This window comes from Antennarius striatus, chromosome 12 (genome assembly GCF_040054535.1).
Source record: "Antennarius striatus isolate MH-2024 chromosome 12, ASM4005453v1, whole genome shotgun sequence".
NCBI classification, from domain to species: Eukaryota; Metazoa; Chordata; class Actinopteri; order Lophiiformes; family Antennariidae; genus Antennarius; species Antennarius striatus.
In genome coordinates, this window is record NC_090787.1 from 20,024,773 (window position 1) to 20,050,902 (window position 26,130).

At 41.9% G+C, this 26,130-nt stretch overlaps 1 protein-coding gene across 1 annotated transcript in view; it reads left to right on the forward strand.

The window, feature by feature from the left end:
• Positions 1-26,130, forward strand: part of kcnh3 (potassium voltage-gated channel, subfamily H (eag-related), member 3) — a 144,030-nt gene that overhangs the window by 61,125 nt on the left and 56,775 nt on the right. The window contains exons 2-3 of the mRNA XM_068329113.1: positions 8,160-8,393; positions 13,404-13,538. Coding sequence (XP_068185214.1) covers positions 8,160-8,393; positions 13,404-13,538 — 369 coding nt within the window. The remainder of the gene's footprint in view (positions 1-8,159; positions 8,394-13,403; positions 13,539-26,130) is intronic.

A 26,130-nucleotide genomic window follows, 5' to 3' on the forward strand; every position in this document is an offset into this window, starting at 1 on the left:
ACTGTTTCCAGTGTTTCTACTGTTACATGCTGCTTTTGAGAGAAAGAAAATAAACAGGCACAGTATATACTTGAGTAATATCCTTTGCACACCGGGTTGCCCTTTCCATTGAGAAAACGGAACAGACACACACACACACACACACACACACAGATAGAGAAGGAGGGAGAGAGGGGGTAGAGTCCAATCATGTAGTCATTGCAGGCCAACGTTAGATTATTCATCAAGGCAGTATAGCTACTTTGCCCCCAGGCATGTTTGAAGGATAGGTCCCTTCCCTGTCTGTCTCTGTTTCTTCTTCAAGACACGCACACACACACATGCACACACACACACACACACGCAGTCTATCAAACACCCGTCGGACATCAACACATCTACTGTATGTATTCTTGAAGCAGAGGCTGCAGTCGTCGGCTACATTACTGAGACTAAAAGAAGTGCAATCACTGAATATTGATATCAGTCAGTCAAGATTCAGTTCACAACCATACATGTCCAGACTCATAATACATTTTGTTCGCATAGAGACTGTTGCCCAAGCAACAGCCCAGTTGTCTGTTGTGAGTCTGCCTTCACAGAAGAAAAAATTGAGAGGAGGAAAACTGTTGCATAAATACTAGTAACCCATAATTGTTGAAGTTTGTGTAGGTTTTCAGGTCTGAGACAAAGACTGTTCCACCCAAACGACCCCACACCAGACAGTCACAAGAGCAATCTGGTGTGTGCAGTTAAATGCAGCGAGGAATGCTCAGATGTTTGCATAGGGGACACTAAACAACCGCTCCATAAATGAATGGCTCAGCACAGAAGAGCCAAGTCATCAGTCGGGATTCAGGAGTCTTCTTTCACCTTAAGGAAGAGGGACACTCATTTCAGGATACCAATGTTCAGATTTTTGACTGACTGCAGATGAGATGATTACTGACTTCTCCTCTACAAGAATCTGGATGGATGGATGGATGGATGGATGGATGGATGGATGGATGGACGGACAGACAGATGGATGGGTGGATGTATTATGAAAAGTCATAGTTCGTGCTGCTGTTCGGTGATACCATGCGTTGCTATCTGTGAGAGCTCTGACATCAGATGAAGTCATGTTGGCAGCAAATGCTTAAATTGGACCATTACTAAAGTAGTCAGCGTCATAATCATCATCTTCATCTGCTCATATGTAGTTGGGTTGTGTGGGCAGCAGCTTGAACAGGGAACTCTAAACTTCCCTTTCTCTGGCCACATCAACCAGCTCTGACTGGGGGATCCAGTCAGAGACAAAGACCGGTCCAAGCCAGTGGACCAAGCCAGTGTCAAGATACACTCAACAAAAATATAAATGCAACACTTTTGTTTTTGCTCCCATTTTTCATGAGATGGACTTAAAGATCTATTATTCATTCCAGATACACAATATTACCATTTCTCTCAAACATTGTTCACAAATCTGTCCAAATGTGTGATAGTTAGCACTTATGCTTCGCTGAGATAATCCATCCCACCTCACAGGTGTGCCACATCAAGATGCTTATCTGACATCATGATTAGTACACAGGTGTACCTTATTCTGCCCACAATAAAAGGCCACTCTGAAATGTGCAGTTTTGTCTCACAGCAAAATGCCACAGATGCCACAAGCATTGAGGGAGCGTGCAATTGGCACGCTGACAGCAGGAATGTCAACCAGATCTGTTGCTTGTGCATTGAATGTTCATTTCTCCACCATAAGCCGTCTCCAAAGGCGTTTCAGAGAATATGGCAGTACATCCAACCAGCCTCACAACCGCAGATCACGTGTAACCACACCAGCCCAGGGCCTCCACATCCAGCAGGTTCACCTCCAAGGTCGTCTGAGAACAGCCACTCAGACAGCTGCTGAAACAATTGGTTTGCATAACCAAACAATTTCTGCACAAACTGTCAGAAACCGTCTCAGGGAAGTTCAACTGCATGCTGGTCGTCCTCATCGGGGTCTTAACCTGACTCCAGATCGTCGCCGTAGCAGACTTGAGTGGGCAAATGCTCACATTCAATGGCGTCTGGCATGTTGGAGAGGTGTTCTCTTCTCGGATGAATCTCGGTTTACATTGTTCAGGGCAGATGGCAGACAGCGTGTGTGGCGTCGTGTGGGTGAGCGCTTTGATGATGTCAGTGTTGTGGATGAAGTCGCCCATGGTGGTGGTGGGGTTATGGTATTGGTAGGCATCTGTTATTGACGAAGAACACAGGTGCATTTTATTGATGGCATTTTGAATGCACAGAGATACCATGATGAGATCCTGAGGCCCATTGTTGTGCGATACATCCATGGACATCACCTCATGTTTCAGAAAGATAATGCACGACCCCATGTTGCAAGGATCTGTACACAATTCTTGGAAGCTGGAAATGTCCCAGTTCTTGCATGGCCAGCATACTCACCAGACATGTCACCCATTGAGCATGTTTGGGATGTGCTTGAATGGCGTATACGACAGCGTGTCCCAGTTCTCACCAATATCCAGCAACTTCGTACAGGAGTGGACCAACATTCCACAGGCCACAATCGACAATCTGATAAACTCTATGCGAAGAAGATGTGTTGCACTGCATGAGGCAAATGATGGTCACACCAGATACTGACTGGTTCTGAGTCCCCAGACCTGCATATTTCAGGGTGGCCTTTTAGTACGGGCAGTATAAGGTACACCTGTGCACTAATTATGATGTCAGATCAGCATCTTGATGTGGCACACCTGTGAGGTGGGATGGATTATCTCAGCAAAGCATAAGTGCTCACTATCACACATTTAGACAGATTTGTGAACAATGTTTGAGAGAAATGGTAATATTGTGTATCTGGAATGAATTATAGATCTTTAAGTCCATCTCATGAAAAATGGGAGCAAAAACAAAAGTGTTGCGTTTATATTTTTGTTGAGTGTATAATCCCTCCACCTGGTCCTGGGTCTGCCCCGTGGTCTCCTCCCAGCGAGACTTAACAGGAACACCTCCCTAGTGAGGTGCCCTGGAGGCATCTGCACCAGCTGCCTAAACCAGCTGACTCCTTTCTACACGAAGGAGCATTGGCTCTACTATGAGCCCCTCGTGAATTGCAGTGTTTCTCATCCTATCTCTAAGGGAGACACCAACTACCTGCCTGAGAAAATCCATTTCAGCCGCTTGTATCTGCAATCTCGTTCTGTCGGTCATGACCCATTGCTCATGACCATAGGTGAGGGTGAGAAAAAAGATTGAACAGTAGATGGAAAGCTTTTCCTCTTGGCTTACTTTGCACACTCTTTGTTGCAACAGTGCGATAAAGCAACTGCAATACCACTCCTGCTGCCCCAATTCTCCATCCAATCTCTCGTTCCATTATTCTCTCAGTTGTGAACAAGACCCCAAGATAAAAAAAAATTCCTCCTCTGGAGGCAAGGAAGTTAGGAGTCTACATAAATAAATAAATAAATAAATAAATAAATAAATAAATAAATAAATAAATAAATAAATAAATAAATAAATAAATCGTTTATTAATCCCTGTAGGGAAATAACTTTTTTTCCCACTCCAAATATTGCACATGTATATATCTACATACAATATGTCATATATATCATCTAGGAACCATATCTGCTTTCAAGGAAAGCATACAGTAATCCCTCGTCACTGGTGGTTAATGCGTTCCAGGACTACCTGCAAAAAATGAAATTCTAGCGACAAAATAGCAACTACATACATAAAATAAAAAATCAAAACCACCTTTATATCTGTATTACCTTTTCCCACACTCTTATAGACTGTTTAAAGCATTTTTGTGTCTCACGGAAATGTGTTGTGTTCCCTGAGTCTCGGAACTCAGCGCACTTCCTGATGCTTTCAGCCAATAGCATGCGCACACGGTATCACATGATTACCTACTAAAATTTAGCAATGTAGTGAAGTCGTGCATCTTGAAGCGCAAATAAGTGAGGGATTACTGTATAAAGAATTGACGTTTCAAGGTTACAGAAAAGAAGGAAATGTTAGTGAACTCTTGATATGGTTATTGGATAATGGGATCATAACATTGTTGTATAGAATCCGTACGAACACTGGAAAAATGACCATGCTCGCTCACATCACAACTACTACAGTTCTCTAAACAACTTACATTCACCAAAGGAAATCATGTAGATGTATGAACACACATGTGTATTGGGACAGAATGGTAGCTTTGAAACAGAATGTCAATGTGTTTGTTGATTCTGGGGACGGAAACTACACAAGCCAAATGCCTCCACCCATCAGCCCTTATTTTCAGATGTTGTTGATGTTGCAAATGAGAGGAAGGTGGTACTCTGTTGTTGTAACGACATGTTAAAAAAACCATTACATACAGTAACCCCTCACTTATTTGCACTTCAAGATGCATGGCTTCACTACATCGCGGATTTTTAGTAGGTAGCACTTGATACTGTATGCGCATTTCATTGGCTGACAGCATCCGTGTGTCTATAAGAGTGTGGGGAAAGGTAAGATAAGAGTGTAGGAAAAGGTAAGATAGATATAATGTGGCTTAATATGAGTATGGGGAGGGTTCATAAATGTCCAACTTACCATAAATAATAATTTGTTACTAATAATAGTTCAGAATTTCGTTTTTAACAGGTGGTCCTGGAACGCATTAATCGCGAGTAGCAAGGGATTACTGTAAATAAACTGATAAATTTAAAAAATAACCTCTGCTCAGGGCGGTACAGTGGCGCAGTGGGTAGCACTGTCGCCGCGCAGCAAGGCGGTTCCGGGTTCGCCTCCCGCTCTGTGTGGTGTTTGCATGTTCTCCCCGTGTCTGCGTGGGTTCTCTCCAAGTTCTCTGGCTTCATCCCACCTCCAAAATCATGTATTTCAGGTTAATGGTCCCAAATTGACCAGGAGTGAGTGTGTGCGTGTGTTGTTGTCTGTGTCTGTGTGGCTCTGTGGTGCACTGGCATCACCTGCCTCACGCCTAGATAGCTGGGATAGACTCCAGCTACCTGTGACCCACTACGGCAGATACAATGGTAACAGAAAATGGAGGGAGGGAAGGATGGACCTCTGCTCAGTTGTAGTACATGCCATAGGAAGGTGTAAGAAAAGGTGTAAGAAAAGGTTTTTGGCATCATAGCACGTGGAATGGCCAAATTCTCCATATTATAAACCAAATGGGTAATACGTGCTAAAAAAGAGAAACATAAAAACAAATAAGAAATAGAAATACTTCAGGGTCAAAGGTGAGAGAATCCAGATATGCTTTCAGTACAACTGGGTACAGTGTTATTCCAGTCAATATGTTATCGGTATCAGGTGCAGAAGACAGATCATTCTCTTCAGTGTCAATGTAGAATAATGCTTCCAAACAACCTTATGTAATATTAAGCCAGATCTTCATAAGCCAATAAGTGGATGCTGATGGGGCCTCCAGGAGTACTAGATTGTCTCAAAAGACAGCTGATTGCCATAAATAAATGAATCATCTTGTCAGTTCCACAGCAATGTCAAGAAAAACTATTTTCGTATGTAGGAGCAGCTTGCTGTTTCTTTTTCTAATTTCTGCTGTGTGGAATTAGAGTGAAATGACAAACTTCTAGTCTTATCCTCTTGTCTTATATATTTGTTTCATCGTTTTGTTGTCCGTGGCCACTTATCCTATGTAGGGTCCTGAGCGGTGGACCCCACCCTGCTGACTCGGAGAGAAGTGCCGTTGACCCTGGTCAAGTTGCCAGTTTATAACAGAGCTGCATACGTACACAAACAACCACTTTCATGAACATTCATGCACATCTGTTAAAAAATTTATATAAAGATTTTAGAATGTATTCTTTTAATCCAAGGGACACAGAGTTGGATTTTTGAGTTACTCCTACCTATAGCCACTAGTCAGAATGATCAGGCCTCTGTCTGGAAGAGAGAGAGAGAACGAGAGACAGACAGACAAGAGCGAGAGACAGACAGAGATGAATATGAGGATATGTTGTAGTAAATTGTGTTGTAGTGAAAAGATGCTCCACGAAACCTACTCTCTTTTCCAGTCTGGAATTTAGATGAATTTTTATTTAAGGTTGTAGAAAGAAGTTGCTGATGGGGAAGACAAACAATACAGAATCGTCCTGGCATTGGCGTGGAGTCAAGACCAGGATATGATGAGGGTTGATTCGTGGCGACTGTAAGCAGGTGTGCCGCGTCTTCCAAATCTCAGGAGGAGAGAGGACAATCAATCAATCAACCTTTATTTACATAGCGCTTAATCACATCAGCAGATTTCAAAGCACTTTTACGGACAGAGAAAACCAACAGAACCCTCTAGAGCAAGCATAAGCGTCAGCAGCAGGGAAAACCCCCCTCATTGTGGAAGAAACTGCGGGCAGGAACCAGACTCTGGAGGGCGGTCATTCGTTGACCGGTTGGGTTGGAAAGGAAATACAATGGGGATAGAGAGAGGACACGGAAAAGAGAGAGAGACAGAGTGGCAGATAGGACAGACAAAACTTGCAATCCAAATTGTGCTGTAGTTGCTGAAGTGGGGGCGGGATTTCCAGGCCCTCGGATTTCCTGTCTTCCATCCTTGTTTCCTTCCTGTCGAGCAGAAGTACAAAGACAGCAGCAGTATCTTGCAAGCATTTGAAATGTCTAATTTAATATTAGCAGGAAAGCAAAGAAAGAGAAGGAAAAGTAACAGAAGCTACTGAAGTCCTTAAAGTAACTCTCTTTAACTGGAAAGACAGACAAAATACCCTTAGCAGTCTAGGCCTACAGCTGCTTATCTAGTGGAATCTGTGTTGTTTATAATTGTAGGCTTTATCAAAGAGGACAGTTTTGAGTCTACTCTTATTATATAATATATTATATTATATTATATCTGTTGGTTCCAGCGGTAGGCAGTCGGGGCCAGCAAGGCCTTCTCTGCTGGTCTAAAATAACCAGAGATCATGATATTTATGATGAAAATTAATTATATTTTAATACATTTTCCTTAATATATAAATATATTCAAATATATGTATAAGTATATAATTATGCATTTGAATATGCTATGACATAGGCCAAAGCTGGGTAAGTGTTCTATTTTTAGATTAGACGGGCTTTATCCAATCAGAATTCAGCTAGCTTGTGTTGCCAGGTTGAATGAAATCTGCCAAGGACCTTCAGAATCTAGAATGCAGGTCCCCCTGCACTGAGAGTGAACGGGAACATATACTGTAGTTAATAGACAGATGTGATAGCCAATCAGATCACGAAATACACAAAGAGACTTGTATTCCTGCTGGAAAATATGATTGAGGTGATGCAGCATCAAGTATTGTGTTAGTGTATGTCTGTATTTCGTTTCTCTAGCTGTGGTGTCATAAATGATGCTCATTTCAGTCGGTTTTGTTGTGACGTAGTCGTGACGTCTATAAAGGTGTGGCCGCGGGTTTCTTCTGTGCAAGTGACAATAAAAGGAGTGGGTCTGACACAGGTTTTTGTCCCATTTGAGAGAAGTTATAAACATTTCAGTCCTGAATGCTACATTGGTGGCAGCAGTGGGAGCTGCTTACAGCATTATGGGATGTAGTTATGCAAGTTTGGCTAAGGGTAGCATCACTGAAGGTCTAGGTGTGAATACACGGTCCACCACTGCTTGGTTCCTGGGAGCACCTCAGGATCCCCCAGAGGTGTTCATAGAAGTGGCCGAGCAGTGGAGTGTGTGGGCTTCCCCGCTCAAACTGCTTTTCCCTGGATGTGGATAAGGGGTTGAAAATGAACGAACAAATATAAATTTTAGAATAAAATAAATATGAATGAGTTTTGTCTCACTGCTATGGAATATTGTCACAAACCTTTCTCTGGTTCACAGGCGATCCTTTTAAACCTGGTTTTCAATTTGGAGAAAACCCCTCTAACGTTTGAATATCTGCCAGCAATTTATAAAAAACTTCAGCACTTTTATTCATTAATTTATTGCTTTTATTCATAGCTGATCCTGAATAGCTCATCTACCCCTTTATTTCTTCACAGTTGGACGACATTATTGTCAGGTATTTTGGCCTGACATCAACGATTATGAAAAATGTCTGCAGTTCAAGTTTAAACTATATTTTATGGAACAAAACAGTCAATGAAATGAATTCACTATTTTCTCTGTTTCAATCATATTCATTACTTTTCTCTCTTCTGTTCTACAGACAGCAACTTTGTTCTAGGAAATGCCCAGGTGCAGTCTCTGTACCCCATTGTCTACTGCTCTGATGGTTTCTGCGAGCTTACTGGTTACGCCCGGGCTGAGCTCATGCAGAAGAGCTGCGCATGTCACTTCCTGTATGGCCCGGAAACAAGTGACCGGTTAACAGCCCAGATCCAAGGAGCCCTGGATGAGAGGAAGGAATTCAAGACTGAGTTAGTCTTCTACAAGAAGGAAGGTGGGTATGTGTGGGAAGGTGTCCCAAATCGTATATTTGGGTGATGCAGTTGGTGATTTTTGTATGTCTTCTGCAATAAATGTCCTTTTTGCAAACAATAAATGGGCATAAATATTCACACAGTCAAACTGTGTACAAATATTGAGAAGTAATTTGCTTGATATTAACAATATTTGCCAATGGAGTCACACATATGTTTTTAAATTATTTCTCATTGAGTCAAGTGAACAATGTAATGTTTATGGGAAAAAATTTAAAAAATCACAAATTGCTTTTTAATTTTTTATTTACTTTTTGCTGAGGCTTAAAGAAGGAATTTGGAAATTAATTGAGCCGTAAGTACAAGAAAAAATAGGCTATTTTCTATCCACAGGAAAAAGAACCTCACATTTTTCACCCTTACAAGAAGCGCACTCAAAAGCACCATGCAAAAATATTCAGGGAGAAGGGCAAAACTCTACATTCATTAATCTGCTCCTTCGTAACTACAAATAAATCAACGGTGTGATGAAGTGGAGAGCGATTAATGAGGTGGCTTTGTCCACAAATGAAAAATAGGAGTTTGATGGAAAACCAGCAAAACACATCTGTTCATCCGCTGACATGTAAGATAGGAAAACCAGAAGTGTGGAAGAGCTTTTTCTCTCAGACAGAAACACAAGACCTTTTTGGTGTGAATTTTTGTATTTCATGGATAGGATGGCCAAAGACGTGTGACAGGAAATGGAAAAGAGAGTAAGGTTTAGACATGCAGCAAAGTGCCATGAGCAGTAACTGAACTCACAATGAGGACCTAAACTATTGCAAAATCTGCATCTCGTAGGGCATTTTAAAATATTTTCTTCATTAGTGTTCTGTTTGTTAGGAACCAAACCAGGAACAGGACCAAAATGCAGATGCAAACATGTTTGACTCTTTAATGCAAGATGTTTGGAAAGACTTGTGAAAATGGCAAATGTGGAAGAACAACAAACATCTCAATAGCAGCTGACGGGAGAACTGAGTGTTCGGTCGGAGCGCTACAGTGATCAGCAGAATCCTCTACGTGACAGGAGACAATGGGGTCACTGACCAAGTTGTCAAGATCCTTCAGAGCTGAAGGAATGAGCAGGTGAGCAGGCAAGCAAAAGGCAGGCAGCACAATGGGCAGGCAGCAAAAAGCGCAGTTCCTGGCAGTGGTCTGAGATCAGGGCAAAACCTTAACTAGCTGCTCAAACCAAAAACAACTGAAACAGCAAGAAAAAAACAAACTGACCACAAGCTGACAAAATGCACACACACACAAACAGACACACACACACACACACACACACACACACCATCCTGTATCTACGTACATATATTGGGCTTGCACTATGAGCTAGTATGACTAAGCCACTGTGGCTCCGTGTAAAAGAATTGAGCAAGCCACAAAAAGCCACATTCTGTGTCCAAGACAGCGGCGCAACGCACTGCGCTGATGAGCAACGCTGGTCGCGGGGGGTGTTAGAAAATGGGGTTGTTTTCCTGCATTCTGGTGCATTCTGAGGGCAAAATCTTCTGTTCAGTTTACCTACAAAAATACACCAAAGTCAACAGTTCAAGCTGAACTATCTTTATTTCTGTCCTACTTTATGTAGGTATGAATGTGAGATTCAACCATTGAAAACTTCACTATATTCACTATGTGAACATACAGTCATACAAAATATTACTCAATGTTTACTTGTAAGTTTTACTTAGACTAGAAGACATTTTAACTTTGACTGAGACACTTTGATTTCAGTTTTATCCTAATATTTCTTTTCTCAATATTCGATAGTATGATTTTATGTGTGTGTGTGGGGGGGGGGGGCGTATGCTGTCGTGAAACCCCCAACACCACCACCAACACCATTGGTATGCCATAGTTTATTTTATTTTATTTTATCTTTTTTAATTCGATAGTATGATTTTTCATTTCTATTTAAAAAGGCATTTAAAATAGCAAGGGAGGTGAATACACATTTACATGCATCACTGGTTATTCCTGCCGCTCATAGGGATCAAAAGTCTAAGACTACAAAAAAGTATTGATAATATCTTTCATTTACCTTCTGATCGATCTGTCACCACTCTTACCCCCTCTCAGCATTCACCATTTGTTGTTCAATTAGAATTTTAACACAAAATCTACTATAAAGCACTCTATTCTCATTTTCTTTCCATCGACCATCCTCGCCTTGTCGTACACCAATTTGTGGGTTTAGCTTGTAAAAATAGAATCCTTTTTTTTTTCATTGGACAAGAGTAGGTCATCACCCGAGTTCATATTTAATGATCAGAGATTTCTGTCGGCTATTTCCGTCAGCATGCGCGCCACCTAGCGAGAGAAAAAGTTTGTTTTCTTATGTTATCTCTCGGGGATTTTCGCGACTTCAAAAAAGTTGTAAGTAGTGCTGTCAGGGGATTAAGAAAAATAATCTAATTACAGGATTTGTAATTAATTAATCTAATTAATCACATTTTAATCTCATACCTGCTAAAGGCCCCAAAATAAAGAATTTGAATTCTAGGACATTACAAAATTCTAGTGCATGACTCAGCAGTAGAATACACCAAGAAAAGAAGATTTGAAATCCACATTTTTATTGATTAAGTGTGCTTTATAAATGAAATTCAAAAGAAAAAAGGCCAAGCACATCAGCAAACCAATTAGGTCAGGTGCATTTCTCAAAAATGCAATACAAATACAGTTAAATAAAATAAATAAAATTCAGAAATAAAATAAGGCTGAGTCTCAAATAGACACATAAGCAGACTCTCAATCAAAATGAATACTGAAGCTGACTCAATACAGCAATTCAAAATGAATAGTATAACATGGATCTAAATAAGGTATAATAAAGGTCCAAGTGGGCTTGCCTCGCTCTCCTGTGTCGCATCCATCTCTGTTGTCAGTCACTCTGCTTTTGACTAGTGGCTAGTACGAAGTGACGTGCCACTGAAGCCTACGGGTCCCTCAATGGGCCAAATTTAAAATTATTGCGCATTGACTTGCCTCTCACGATTAATTGAGTTAATTTTATAGCGGGTTACTTTGCAGCGTAATTAATTAATCTAATTAACACGTTAAACTGACAGCCCTAGTTGTAAGTCTTAGCCTTTTTTTTCTTAAAAATAAGAACTGTGACTACACAGGCTAAAATTTACTTCACCTATGGCATAGTGGCGATAGGCTAGCGCAAGCCCAGATATGAAATCCTGGACAATGATAGATAGATGGATGGATGGCTGGATGGATGGATGGGTAGGTGGGTGGATACAGTAAATAGATAGATAAACAGACAGACAGACAGACAGACAGACCGACCTCGTGGAACCGGTTAGCGATTTCAAGTTCCTGGGAACAGGACCTTACATGGGGCACCAACACCAATGCCTTTGTGAAAAAACATCAGCAGCGCCTCTACTGTCTAAGGTCATTGAGAAAGGTAAACGTGTCCCAGGACCTGCTGCTGTCCTTCTACAGGTGTTCTGTTGACAGCATCCTCACCAACAACATCCTGGTGTGGTTTAACAGCTGTTCTCAGGCTGAGAAGAAGGCTCTGGAAAGGGTCCGGAAGTCAGGACATAAGGTCGTAGGTGTACAGCTATCCTCTCTACAACACCAGATATGTTTGCAGGGCCACAAGTATCACCAGGGACAGTTCATACCCCACCCACAGCCTGTTCTCTCTGCTTCCCGCTGGGAAGAGGTACAGGTCCATCAAGGCCCGGACCTCTAGACTGACCAATATGTTTTATTCAAGTGCGATCGGGTTACTGAACACGGTACTCCGAAAGTAACTGATGACACACTGTTGGAAGTCCTGCCCAATTAGGTACTCTGTGCAATGTATTTGTTGCGACTAATCAAGCCATCTGCAGCACAGTACATTCCTACACTCTTGACGGCTCATTGTAAATATATTCGATAATTGCTTGTTTCTTGCACCTGTGTTCTGTTTTTATACTTGTTCCTTTGCACTTCGGTTTTTTTGCACTGAGACTTGTTTTTAAAAAATTGTTGTACACTTGTGTATGATGAGATTAAAGACATTCTATTCTAGTCTAGATAGATAGATAATTTATTAATCCTGAGGGAAATTCTGTATATCATCTCCTCATAATAAATGCAGAAATATACATAATAGTAACACAATCAATCAGTTTTTATTTGTAAAGCGCTTGATCACATCGACAGACATTTTATGTCTGTGCAATAATGACAGAAAAGAGATAGTATAACCACAACTGAGGGACCATACAATATGTTGGGCAGGACACATGCAGATTCATCATCAACCAATCAAAGATGACATCATGACATTTGACACCCAGGAACCCCGCAGTGTATCCGTGCAACCGTCCTTCTGAGAGGATGATTGTACTCCCTGATGAGACGGGGCACAAAGGAGGTCCTGAGTCTCTCTGGGGAGAGACAGCAGTCTGCCACTGAAGGCACTCCTCTGCCCAGTGAAGGTGGTGTGCAGGGGGTGGCTGGGATTCCCCACGATTGTCCTGGCATTGTACATGGTCCTCTGTACTAGAACAGTCTCCATAGAGTCAAGGCTCTGACTGATCACAGAAGTAGTCTGTCCAGTTCAATGTAACGATTTTTACATAGCCTTTACATTAATAGCACTGTTTAATTTGGACCAATGATTCAATTATGCTTTACAACACAAGCTAGTGTTCACCCATTTACACAAACATTCACACGGTGGTGAGAGGGGCTGCTTGTTGATAATCATAACATAACCACTTACACATTAATAGGACACCCACTTGGAACAAAATGTGATTCAGCAGCTTTCCCATTTGACGGTGTGACATGTAGCCTGATGAAACTTTGACCTCCTGATGGTGGAAAACCTCTCTGTGTCTGAGCCACAGCTACCCATTTCTCTTCATCTTGTAAAGAACTTCATCCTGTAAAATGTGCAGCACATTTTATTGTACATTTAGAATAGGTCTTGACTTTGCACTTTACCTTTGTGTTCTCTCAAGGTACACAGTTCTGGTGTCTTCTGGACATTGTACCCATCAAGAATGAAAAAGGTGAGGTGGTTTTGTTCCTCGTCTCCCACAAAGACATCACCGACAAGAAGAAGGATGAGGATCCTGGCCAAGGACCTGACACAGGTGACTTTAGACAAATAACAATTTGAAAGTTTGGAATTTGTATTGGACTCATTTGAGAACCAGTTTTCATGTATAGTGATTACCTGGCCAAGAGGCAACGGAGACAGTTACCCAAAAAGAGTAAAAACAAATACTCTAGACAATGAGTAATGTGATGGACATTGAACAGTGGCTGTGAAAGGAGAAGGGTTTTATAAATGAACAGAAAGAAACCAGTGAGTCTGTTTGCAGGAGTAACATGAGGGCCAGTTGATCACAAAATGGGTAGTGTTGAAGTGAGCTGGTCACAATTCATTGTCGCGTCATGGTACAGGTCAAGTCTGTGAAGGTTTTTAGCAGGTGACAAAATCTATCTCAGATACAACTATGTCCAGACTCAAAGTCAAACTGGGCCTGGCTAAGAACATTGTGAATCTCCAGTGGTATATTAGCTGCTTATTGACCAATCACTGAAACATTGTAGAGAGGCAGGTTAGAATGGAGATGGGTCTGTAGTATTTCAAGTCTTTGAAAAGAATGGTGATTGCAGCAGATTTCTAGTCCAGCAGGAACACACCATTTTGAAGGGAGAGGTTAAACAGGCAACAGACCAATGATGTAAGCCGCAGGCGAAAAAGGAAAGGATCCAGCACATCCAGGCTGGAGGATTTATGACTGTCCCATTTGAGTAGCTTATACAGCGAATGGAGTGAGTGGAAAGCAGGTACGAAGAATGGGAATTTCCAATAAGCATAGCTGGCTTTGACAAATTGTCTGTTACTATAGTCCAACATTTATATTCTGTTAGTGACAACACCATCAGATTTAGTTGAAGTGGGGAGAGTGGACAAGAATACTCTTGTTTTTCATTATTATGACAGTGTTACCGAAATTTTGGAGGTCAGGCCTATTAGTGGTCAGCAACTGTTTGAAGGGTTTGCTGTTTTGCTTGTCTAGTAGACCGAGCACATTTATTTCACAATGTGCTGATTGATTATGGGGTGGCATGGTAGCGCAGTGGTTAGCGCTGCCGCCTCACAACACGAGTCCCGCTCTGTGTGGGGTTTGCATGCTCTCCTCGTGTCTGCGGGTTCTCCGGCTTCCTCCAAACGCATGCGCTTCAGGTTGATTGGCCATTCCAAATTGCCCGTAGGAATGAGTGTGTGTGTGCATGGTTGTATGTCTTTGTGTGTGGCTCCGCGGTGCACTGGCGTCATGCCCGGAGTGTCCCCTGCCTCATGCCCTATGCCTGATGACTGATGACTGATTTATTATCTTAGGCAGTTTCTAAGCTAACCATGTCATGGATTAAATCAGTTCTGTGCCATTTCATGCCACTGCCATTTGTAAGGTTGTCCTGTTTGTTTTAGCTCTTCAGAAGGTACTTGAAAATGATTGTTTCTTGAAGTAATATCCTTTCGCACAGAATTCTTATTACAGAGGTCACAAAAGACTCAGTATTTGTCACATACATAACTGCACTGGTACAACAGCAGTGAAATACAATTGCAACAACCCCGGCACTGTGCAAGATAGACAAAAACAAAGAAATAAAATGTAAATATAAATATAAGTATTAACAGTTTTATTTTCACTTTCCAATACCTCTGTACTCGACCATAATCCGTTCTGAGGTGGTGGTTGTCGATTTGTTTGACCACCGCAACCAATTTTCCCATAAGAAATAATGGAAAGTATTTTAATCTGTTCTTACCATTTAGAAAAAGACCTAAAATATTATAAGAACGTGTATCTAAACAACAATGAAGACGTAAATGTGCACAAGCAGTACATGATAAAGATAAAGCATTACAAACCATTTTGTATAATTTACTTCCGTTTTGGAGAGCGGTTGATGGCACTAGCGTCATCATGGAAGGGGAATCCCCTTCCATGATGACGCTAGGTAACGCGCCTCCAGGGGTTTTCTCCCTTCTCTCTCTCTTCCGTGGAGGTGAATCTGGCCTTCCTCTTTTCTTTAAGAAGGAACCTGTCCATTGTCACTTGCTTCTGCTTCAAGATAGTGGAAATGGTTGACTTTGCCATTTCGTACTGCGATGCGAGGTCGGACACTCGTACACCACTTTCATATTTTGCTATAATTTCCGTACGTCTTTGCGTACGTAATTTGCGTACGTGTTACTCCGCTGGCGGTCTGAGTCGAACTGACGCTTACCCGCTGGCCGAGAAGCGCGGCCGAGGAGCGCGTTTGGGTCGACCCGGCTAGTCGAGTACCGAAAATCTGTTAGGGGTCCGATACATTTTCTACTCTAATTTTTTGGTCGAGCACCGATTTGGTCGAGTATAGAGGCGGTCGAGTACAGAGGTATCACTGTATACTAAGAGTTTAACCTATTACTGAAAATCTTCTTTTCCTTTCGGCTTTTCCCTTCAGAATCAGTTGCCTCCATCTAACCCTGTCTTCTGCATCCTCTTCTCTCACACCAACCACGTTCATGTCCTCTTTCACTACGTCCGTAAACCTCCTCTTTGGTCTTCCTCTAGGCCTCCTGCCTGGCAGTTCAAAACTCAGCATCCTTCTATCAATACAGTGGTACCTCTACTTACGAAATTAATTGATTCCGGAAGAAATTACATAAGTAGAAAATTTCGTAAGTAGAGACGCGTTTTCCATGCAAATGTCCTAATCCATTCCAAGCCCCCAAAAATTCCGACATAAATGTTTTATAAAGCATAAAAATGCATCAAAACATGTACAAATACATGTTATGATTACATTATTACAAACAAAATGAGAGTTGTGCATAACGTAAAAAACAAAGAATAGAGTAAAGAATAAAATGATGGTCATTTACCTTTTAACTGCTGTCCTCATTGTTTTTTGCCCTCTTTGGTTCATGCCCTCTTGCCTCACCATGAACAACAGAGTGAATTCCAGTCCTCCTTCTGAACTTCTCCAACCACCCACGCAATGCCTTAAACTCCTTAAACTTCCTTTTGTTTTAATAACGTGGTGATTGTAGATGCATTACGGCCATATTCTTTGGCGAGATCAACCAAAAACTATCAGAAAACCTCATGGGTCGAGGGCCGAATGACGAGGACCCTGCATAAACACCAATCTAGCTCCACGCAGAGGTCCCTCTTAGCCAACGGGATGCCAGGAAGGTAATAAGCAGAGCAGCTATGAGAATGGTGCATTCAGGAACCTGTGGGAGCTGTGAGTATCAGCCGATACTGCATTTTTACCTTACGTAAGTCGAAATTTCTTTCGTAACTACAGGCAGTATTTTCCTGCTGAGAAGTTTTGGAAGTAGAAAATTTCGTCAGTAGAGAGATTCATAAGTAGATGTACCACTATATATTCACTATCTCTCCTCTGGACATGTCCAAACCATCTCAGTCTGGCCTCTCTGACTTCATCTCCAAAACCTCTAACATGTGCTGTCCCTCTGATGTACTCAGAGGGACAGCACTAACCCTGATGTACTAACCCTGTCTCCCTGATCACATTGGCTGTAGTTGTCCAGTCATCTTGAAGCCCCTCCTGACCACCCAAAGTCTTAACTCCTTCCTAAAAGTCATGCAACACTTTTCCTTTTGCAGCTTCCACCATTTTGTCCTCTGCTCTGCCTTTGCCCTTTTCATCTTCCTCACCACCAGAGTCATCCTACACACCACCATCCTATGCTGTTTGGCTACACTCTCACCTTTCATCATTTTGCAGTCACTGATTTCTTTCAGGTTAGACTGTCTACACAAGATGTAGTCTACCTGTGTGCTCCTACCTCCACTCTTATAGGACACCCTATGTTCCTGCCTCTTCTGGAAGAAAGTATTCACTACAGCCATTTCCATCATTTTTGCAAAGTCAACTACCATCGGTCTTGCATTCCTCTCCTGGATACCAAACCTGCCCATCACCTCTGTTTTCTGCACCAACAAGTCCACAATTTCCACCGGCACCCTGTAGGTGGACGGCATCGATGGTGGTCGTTGTTAACCTGTGCCTTGACTAATCTGGTATGGAAGTCATAGGTTTGATTCGCATGTTTGATTTGGCAAAGCTTATACGTTGGATGCCCTTCCTGACACAACCCTCTGTATTTATCCGGGCTTGAGACCGGCACAATAAGACACTGGCTTGTGCCCTCTTGCGGCTATATTAGTGAAAATAACATCAATAAATGTACCAGAATCCACAGTCTGCGACTGATTTAAAGCACCAAGCTGTAACTGTACAGCTGATTGACGATTAAACATCAAGTCCCCTAACAAAATGAGCTTGGAAGACATATATGGACCAATAAGTTCAATTACTGTAGAGTAGAGAACGGACTGTCAGAAGAAGGTGGTCAATATCGACCAGCAATAGAACAAACGGAACAAGTGCTGGTACTCCATTGAATGATCCTGTTCCCTGTCCTTGCCGCAGTGGTAAGTGAAAATCTGAAATCAATGCTACGTATTACCAACAAATCACATCTAATGGCTGGAAATGACAATTATTTGGTTACATTGTGATTATTGAGCCACAATGACATTATATTATGGACAGGAACAATTATAAAAATAGATTGAAAAAGAATATGGAGAGAACATGGAGGGTCTTGATGGGGAGTCAACAGAAATGTCTTCCTTCTCTACTAGTTTCAGTTTGTTACACATTAAAGCACATTTTGTGCTACATATCAGAGACTATTGATTTTGCTGGGGTGCTGATTTGGTCTGTGATAGGTCTGCATGTGGTCTTTTATTAACCAATGCTTGTCATAATTGAAAGGAAGAAAAACAAGGTGTATGTTTGTTTGATGAGAGTACGGGTGACTGAGTCAGGTACCCATTAGAGGAAAATGGAGCAATATGTGCAGAGGAAAAGAGTTTTATTGCTGTCAGTTTGGAAAGAATCTAAGCAAGAGTAGGCTGTAGGACGGTAGCAATCAGCTGGCAGCTATACTTATTCTGTGATAGCTTCCCATCCAGACCACAGAATAACACTGGATGTAACATTAACTACAAGAGGTGAAGTCTATCCTCAGAATTATCATCAATGTGCTATAAAACCCTGACAGTTATCATCCCAGTTCCATCGGTAAAAACAGTGAAGCAGCATTTCTCAGGGACAGTCTGCAAAAAGAATCTTATTTGTATCCTACCTGTTACAAAAAAATCCAATAAAAGAAAAGTGCAGCATGCATGGCACCCATTCAGATGTCTGGGTAGGAATTATTCTAAAAATAAACAGGGAAATGGCCATAACAAATCACTTTTTTTTTTTAAAAGACAGGTTTTAAAGGTTTTGCGTTCAAGCAGTTCTTACTTTAGAAATCTCCAACTCCATTCTGTACACCCAGTATCAAAAGCCCAGCTTCCAGACAGGTGATCCCAATTACCTGACATGAACACAGTCATCCCCGAGGGATTGTTTTTAAGAGAAGACTTATTTTCTGGGTGCGCTGTAGGTTTAGAACTGAGCACTTACTGCCTTCTTGGTGCAGGCTTAGAGTAATCTTTTTCTTAAGTTTGTCCGGTAGAACTAAACGACTTTACCTGAAGAATGTCAGAACTGAATGGGTGGATAGTTGGGTGGATGGATGGATGGATGGACGGACGGACGGACGGACGGACGGGCGGACGGACGGACGGACGGACAGACAGACAGATGTGTCTTTGGTGGAAAACAGATCCAGCATCACATCCAAGTGGAAATTTCTGAACAAACGCAAAGCGCAACCTCACCGTGTAATAGTCTGTACACTGTCATCGATTTTATTGAAAGCGACTAGATTTTTTAGGTATGACAAACCTACAGGACATCTGGGAGTGATTTTTGTGGGGATTCTGAACACTTCTGCTCGGGGCTTTTTGGTCCCACTAAGTGGCTCAAGAAGCAGGAATTCAGACGGGATTATCGCCAGCAGACACGGCCGGGTCGTGTTTCTGACCAGGATTGAAACCGAATCGACATTTTCCATCCAGACCGCTGGATCGCCGCGCCTCTGTAGCCCACTGACATCGACAGCTCCCGGAACAGGAGCTACAGGAGGTGAGCAGAAGCCACTGGACCAGGACCAGGCCAATACCAAGCTACGCCTGATCTAAAAGCAGCTATCTGGCTGCTTGAGCAAACAAGATGCCACCAGAATCAAAGAATAATGCAGACTTGGGGGAGGAGATTAAGGAGATAAAGAAATCGCTGGACTTTATGTCTGGTGACATTTCAACTATCCCAAAACATCAAAAACTGATTCTGGAGATGATGGGTGACATTAAAGAATTTAGGAAGCAATGTGCTGAAAAGGATAAGATAGTGACCCTTCTGGAACGCCGTGTAGCAGACCTGGAGCAGTACACCTGCATTAATGACATTGATGTCAGCAGGCTGCAGACCAAACCTCGGATATACTCCCATGGACTCTGACTAGGATTCCATCAAGCAACAAGTCATTACATTTTTCAACAGCAAAGGTATTTCAGAAAATAACAGTGACACTGAGACGTGCCATCCTCTCCTTCGGAGAAAAAAAGTAGACAAGCCAGCTATAATTATTCGCTTCACCAATGGGAAGCACAAGGAGGCATCACTTAAGTAAGGGAGGAAACTCAAGGGGTCATATGTGTGTGTGACAAGCACCTAACTAAGAAAAATGCAGTCATTGCCAGGAACGCAGACTTTTTGAGAAAGCAGGGGAAATTCAATTGACATGGACTGTAAACTGCAAGGTGTGTATCAAGTTGAATGGGTTACTAGAGGAGGCCACGCTTTTGGTCATCAGAGACCTGGGTGAGGTGGACAAATACCAGTGACCCCACCAAGATAACAATAACCCATAGACAATGGTAAGGCATGCATTGACTGACCATCTAACTCAACATGCAGGCACTTGAACAAGACATTGATCCGGACAGTAACTTCTTTGACCACTTGAACAACACATGTTGATACTACACAGATGAACAATACAGTGACCTCAATGTTAAACCAGACCATGGAATATCAAGAATTCACTTTAATTGTTTGTCTGTATGCCAATTACAATAGTATCAAAGACTACTTCAGTCATCTTCAGATTACCACCGCTATGTATCCGCCGCAGCGGGTCACAGGGAGCCAGAACCTATCTCGGTGGTATAGGGCGTGAGGCGGGGGACACTCCGGGCACGACGCCAGTGCACCGCGGAGCCACACACAAAGACACACAAACATGCACACACACACTCATTCCTACAGGCAATTTGGAACAGCCTATCAACCTGAAGCGCATGCTTTTGGAGGTGGGAGGAAGCCGGAGAACCCGGAGAGAACCCACGCAGACACGGGGAGAGCATGCGAACTCCACATAGAGCGGGACTCTTCAATAAATGTAAAAATCCATTCAATATCATTGCATTGTCTGAAACTTGGCTCTGCTGTGAGAAGGGATTTGACCTTGAGCTGAGTAGATATGAGCTCAAGTATATGAATAGAAGGGGGGAGGTGTGGCTCTATACATTGAAAACAGCCCAAAATACAAAGTAATGGAGAATATGACAAAAACTATTGATGACCTGATGGAATGTATCACACTTGAGATATGCTTGGAAAGACAAAATATGTAATTTATAGTTGTGTGTATAGAACACCGAATTCAAAAATGGAAATATAAGGATAACATGGAGGAGTTGTATTCCACTAGCGAACAGGAGATTATATGTATTTGTGGGGACTACCACATTGACCTATTAAATCCCAATAAACGTGGAGTGACAGAAGAATTTATTAACACTATGTATAGTTTGAGTTTACATCCCAAATCACCACACCAAGTAGAATAACAGTAAAAAGTGCAACGGTAATAGATGACATGTTTACAAATTACATGGAGAACACCCTAGTGTGTTGCTGTTCATGAATGACCTCAGTGGCCATCTTCCTGTTTTTGTTATTCATGACTGTGACTATATCAAAGAAAAAGAGAACCATACCATTAAGTACAGTAGAATGAGAACAGAACAAAGCATAAATGCATTCAGAAATCATTTACAAATTCAAAATTGGAATAATCTCGATGAAGAAAAGGATATTGACAAAGTTTCTGAAATATTTCTTGAAACTTTTAAGTTGTTATACAACAAAAATTGTCCAATTAAACAAATCAGTGACAGGGAAAACCAAACCCACATCAACAGACCATGGATAACAAAAGGACTGAATAATAAGAAAGAAAAAGAACACTCTCTATAAACAACTACTAAAACAAAGAACTGTCGAAGCCGGACGTAAATACAAGAAATATAAAAACAAATTAACTAATATAATGTGGAACTGTAAGAAGGAATATTAAACCGAACTACTAGAGAATAGTAAAAACCACATTAAAGGTGTATGGAAGATACTAAACAATATTATTAGAAATGGTTCAAATGATAGGAAATACCCTGAATATTTTATATAACAATGAGACGTCTTTATATTACACAAATGATGTGGTTAATGGCTTCAACAATTTCTTTGCGAATATAGGTCCAAGCCTATATTCACAAAGAAATTTTGAATATAGGCTGCACTGGCGTCGTACCTGGAGTTTCCCCTGCCTCACACCCTCAGTCAGCTAGGATAGGCTCCAGCCCCCCGTGACCCGCCACTGCGGATGAACCGGTTGGCGATGAATGAATGAATATAGGTCCAAGCTTGGCCAAGGATATACTGTAAATACCACTTGTAATGATGGCGATGCCAAGGGAGCGTCACAAGAAATCTCAACTCCTTCTATTTAAAGGCTGTAGGAAAAAGAAAAAATCATTGATATTGTAATTAAGTACAAGAATAAATCATCTATGGATTGGAATTGAATTGACATGATGATAATCAAAAAAGTGATTGATTGTATTATAGATTCACTGACCAACATCTGCAATTTGTCTTTGACAACTGGTACATTTCCACAGAAAATGAAAGTTGCCAAATTTATCACAGTATTTAAAGCCGGAGAGAAACATCATTTCACAAATTATAGGCCAATATCATTACTCTGCCAATTCTCTAAAATATGAGAAAAATTGTTGATTGAAAAATTTGGTAATTTCGTTGAAAATAATAACATTTTGACATACAGTCATTACGGGTTCAGGGCAAAGAGGTGAACAGCAATGGCACTATTGGAATTGAAATATGTATTGGGAATATTTATTGACCCGAAAAAGGCTTTTGATATCATTAATCATGACATGTTGTTTAAAAAACTTAACAGTTTTGGTATAAGGGGGTGGCATTAAGTTGGCTGAAGAGTTACATGCAACACAGACATGCAGTTTGTACAGATAGGTGACTACAAATCAACCTGGGCCAATATTACCTGTGGAGTCCAACAGAGGTCAGTGTTAGGCCCGATACTATTCATTATTTCTATCAATGATATTTGTAATGTGTCAAATATGTTGAAATTTATTTTATTTGCCGATGACACAAATTAATTTGTGTCAGAAATGGGTAAATTAAAACACAAACATCAATAAATTGTGTTTAAATTTAAGCTAAAACCAAGATTATGCTATTTGGAAACCGCACAATAGACGTGCAAGTACAAATTATAATAGATGATGTTAAAATCGAAAGAGATTATGAAAACAAATTTTTGGGCATACTACTAAACCAAAAAATCTGCTGGAAACCCCATATAAGTCACAAAAGAACAAAGCTTGCACGTAGTATTGCAGTTCTGAGTAAAAAAAAACAAAACACACACTGAACCATAAATCACTATACATCTTATATTGTTCACTTGTATTATTGAATCTAAATTTTTGTGCATAGATTTGGGGTAACACCTATAAAAGTACCTTGAAACCATTATGCATTGTACAAAGCCACAAGAGGACAAATGTAGCCACAAGAGGACAAATGTAGCCACAAGAGGACAATGTAGCCACAAGAGGACAATGTAGCCACAAGAGGACAAATGTAGCCACAAGAGGACACAAGCCAGTGTCTTATTGTGCCAGTCCCAAGCCCAGAGGGTTGCGTCAGGAAGTGCATCCAGCGTAAACCTTTTGCCAAATGAAACATGCAAATCAAACCTATGACTTCCATACCGGATCGGTCGAGGCCCGGGTTAACAACGACCGCCATCGGTGATGTTGACCTACAGGGCGCCAGTGGAAATTGGATTACTGTTGGTCGAAGAAAGAGAGGAGGAATGTGTGATCGTAGGAATAGAGAGAAGAGGAACGCCAAGACTATAGGACTATAGTCTTGGCGTTGAATGTTGAATGTTGGAACTATGACGGGAAAAGGTGGGGAGTTGGTTGACATGATGCGGAAAAGGAAGGTAGATATCCTGTGTGTCCAGGAGACCAGGTGGAAAGGTTGCAAGGCTAGAAGTTTAGGAGCAGGATTCAGGTTGTTCTATCATGGTGTAGATAGGAAGAGAAATGGAGTAGGAGTTATCTTGAAGGAGGAGTTTGTTAGGAATGTCCTGGAGGTAAAAAGAGTGTCAAATATAGGGATGAGTCTGAAGCTAGAAATCAAAGGTGTGATGTTCAATTTTGTTAGTGAGTATGCTCCACAGGGAGGATGTGAGCTGAAGGACGAGGAGAAATTTTGGTTCGACTTTGATGAAGTGATGCAGAGTATACTTAAAAGTGAGAGAGTTGTCATTGGTGCAAAGTTCAATGGACTTGTTGGTGCAGAAAACAGAGACGATGGGCAGGTTTGGTATCCAGGAGAGGAATGCAGGACAGATGGTAGTTGACTTTGCAAAAAGGATGGAAATGGCTATAGTAAATACTTTCTTCCAGAAGAGGCAGGAACATAGAGTGACCTATAAGAGTGGCGGTAGGAGCACACAGGTAGACTACATCTTGTGTAGATGGTGTAACCTGAAGGAGATCAGTGACTGCAAAGTAGTGGTAAGCGAGAGTGTCGCCAAACAGCATAGGATGGTGGTGTGTAGGATGACTCTGGTGGTGAGGAAGATGAAGAGGCCAAAGGCAGAGCAGAAGACGAAATGGTGGAAGCTGAAAAAGGAAGAGTGTTGCATGATTTTAAGGAAAGAGTTAAGACAGGCTCTGGGTGGTCAGGAGGTGCGTCCAGATGACTGGACAACTACAGCTAATGTGATCAGGGAGACAGGTAGGAGAGTACTTGGTGTGTCATCTTAAGGAAAGTAGATAAGGAGACTTGGTGGTGGAATGAGGAGGTACAGGAGTGTATACAGAGAAAGAGGTTAGCTAAGAAGAAGTGGGACACTGAGAGGACTGAGGAGAGTAGACAGGAGTACAGGGAGATGCAGCGTAAGGTGAAAGTAAAGGTAGCAAACGGGGACACAGGTAGGAGAGTACTTGGTGTGTCATCCTGAAGGAAAGTAGATAAGGAGACTTGGTGGTGGAATGAGGAGGTACAGGAGTGTATACAGAGAAAGAGGTTAGCTAAGAAGAAGTGGGACACTGAGAGGACTGAGGAAAGTAGACAGGAGTACAGGGAGATGCAGCGTAAGGTGAAAGTAAAGGTAGCAAAGGCCAAACAAGGGGCTTATAATGACTTTTATGCTAGGTTGGACAGTAAGGAGGGAGAGACTGATCTATACAGATTAACAAGACAGAGAGACAGAGATGGGAAGGACGTGCAGCAGGTTAGGGTGATTAAGGATAGGGATGGAAGTCTATTGACAGGTGCCAGTAGTGTGATGGGAAGATGGAAAGAGTACTTTGAAGAGTTGATGAACGTGGAAAATGAGAGAGAACAAAGACTAGAAGAGGTGACTGCTGTGGACCAGGAAGTAGCAAAGATTAGTTAGGATGAAGTGAGGAGGGCATTGAAGAGGATGAAGAGTGGAAAGGCAGTCGGTCCTGATGATACACCTGTAGAGGTTTGGAAGTGTCTAGGAGAGGTGGCAGTAGAGTTTCTGACTGGGTTGTTCAACAGGATCTTAGATAGTGAGAAGATGCCTGAGGAATGGAGGAGAAGTGTGCTGGTGCCCATTTTTAAGAACAAGGGAGATGTGCAGAGTTGTGGCAACTACAGAGGAATAAAGCTGATGAGCCACACAATGAAGTTATGGGAAAGAGTAGTGGAAGCTAGACTAAGAGCAGAAGTGAGCATTTGTGAGCAGCAGTATGGTTTCATGCCAAAAAGGAGTACTACAGATGCAGTATTTGCTTTGAGGATGTTGATAGAGAAGTACAGAGAAGGCCAAATGGAGCTGCATTGTGTTTTTGTAGATCTGGAGAAAGCTGATGACAGGGTGTCCAGAGAGGAACTGTGGTATTGCATGAGGAAGTCTGTTAGAGCGGTGCAGGACATGTATGAGGACTGTAAGACAGTGGTGAGGTGTGCTGTAGGTGTGACAGAGGGGTTCAAGGTGGAGGTGGGACTGCATCAGGGATCAGCTCTGAGCCCCTTCTTGTTGCTATGGTGATGGACAAGCTGACAGACGAGGTTAGACAGGAATCTCCATGGACTATGATGTTTGCAGATGACATTGTGATCTGCAGTGAGAGCAGGGAACAGGTGGAGGAGAAGCTAGAGAGGTGGAGGTTTGTCCTGGAAAGGAGAGGAATGAAGGTTAGCCGCAGTAAGACAGAGTACATGTGTGGGAATGAAAGGGACCCAAGTGGAAGAGTGAAGTTACAGGGAGAAGAGATCAAGTAGGTGGAGGATTTGAAGTACTTAGGG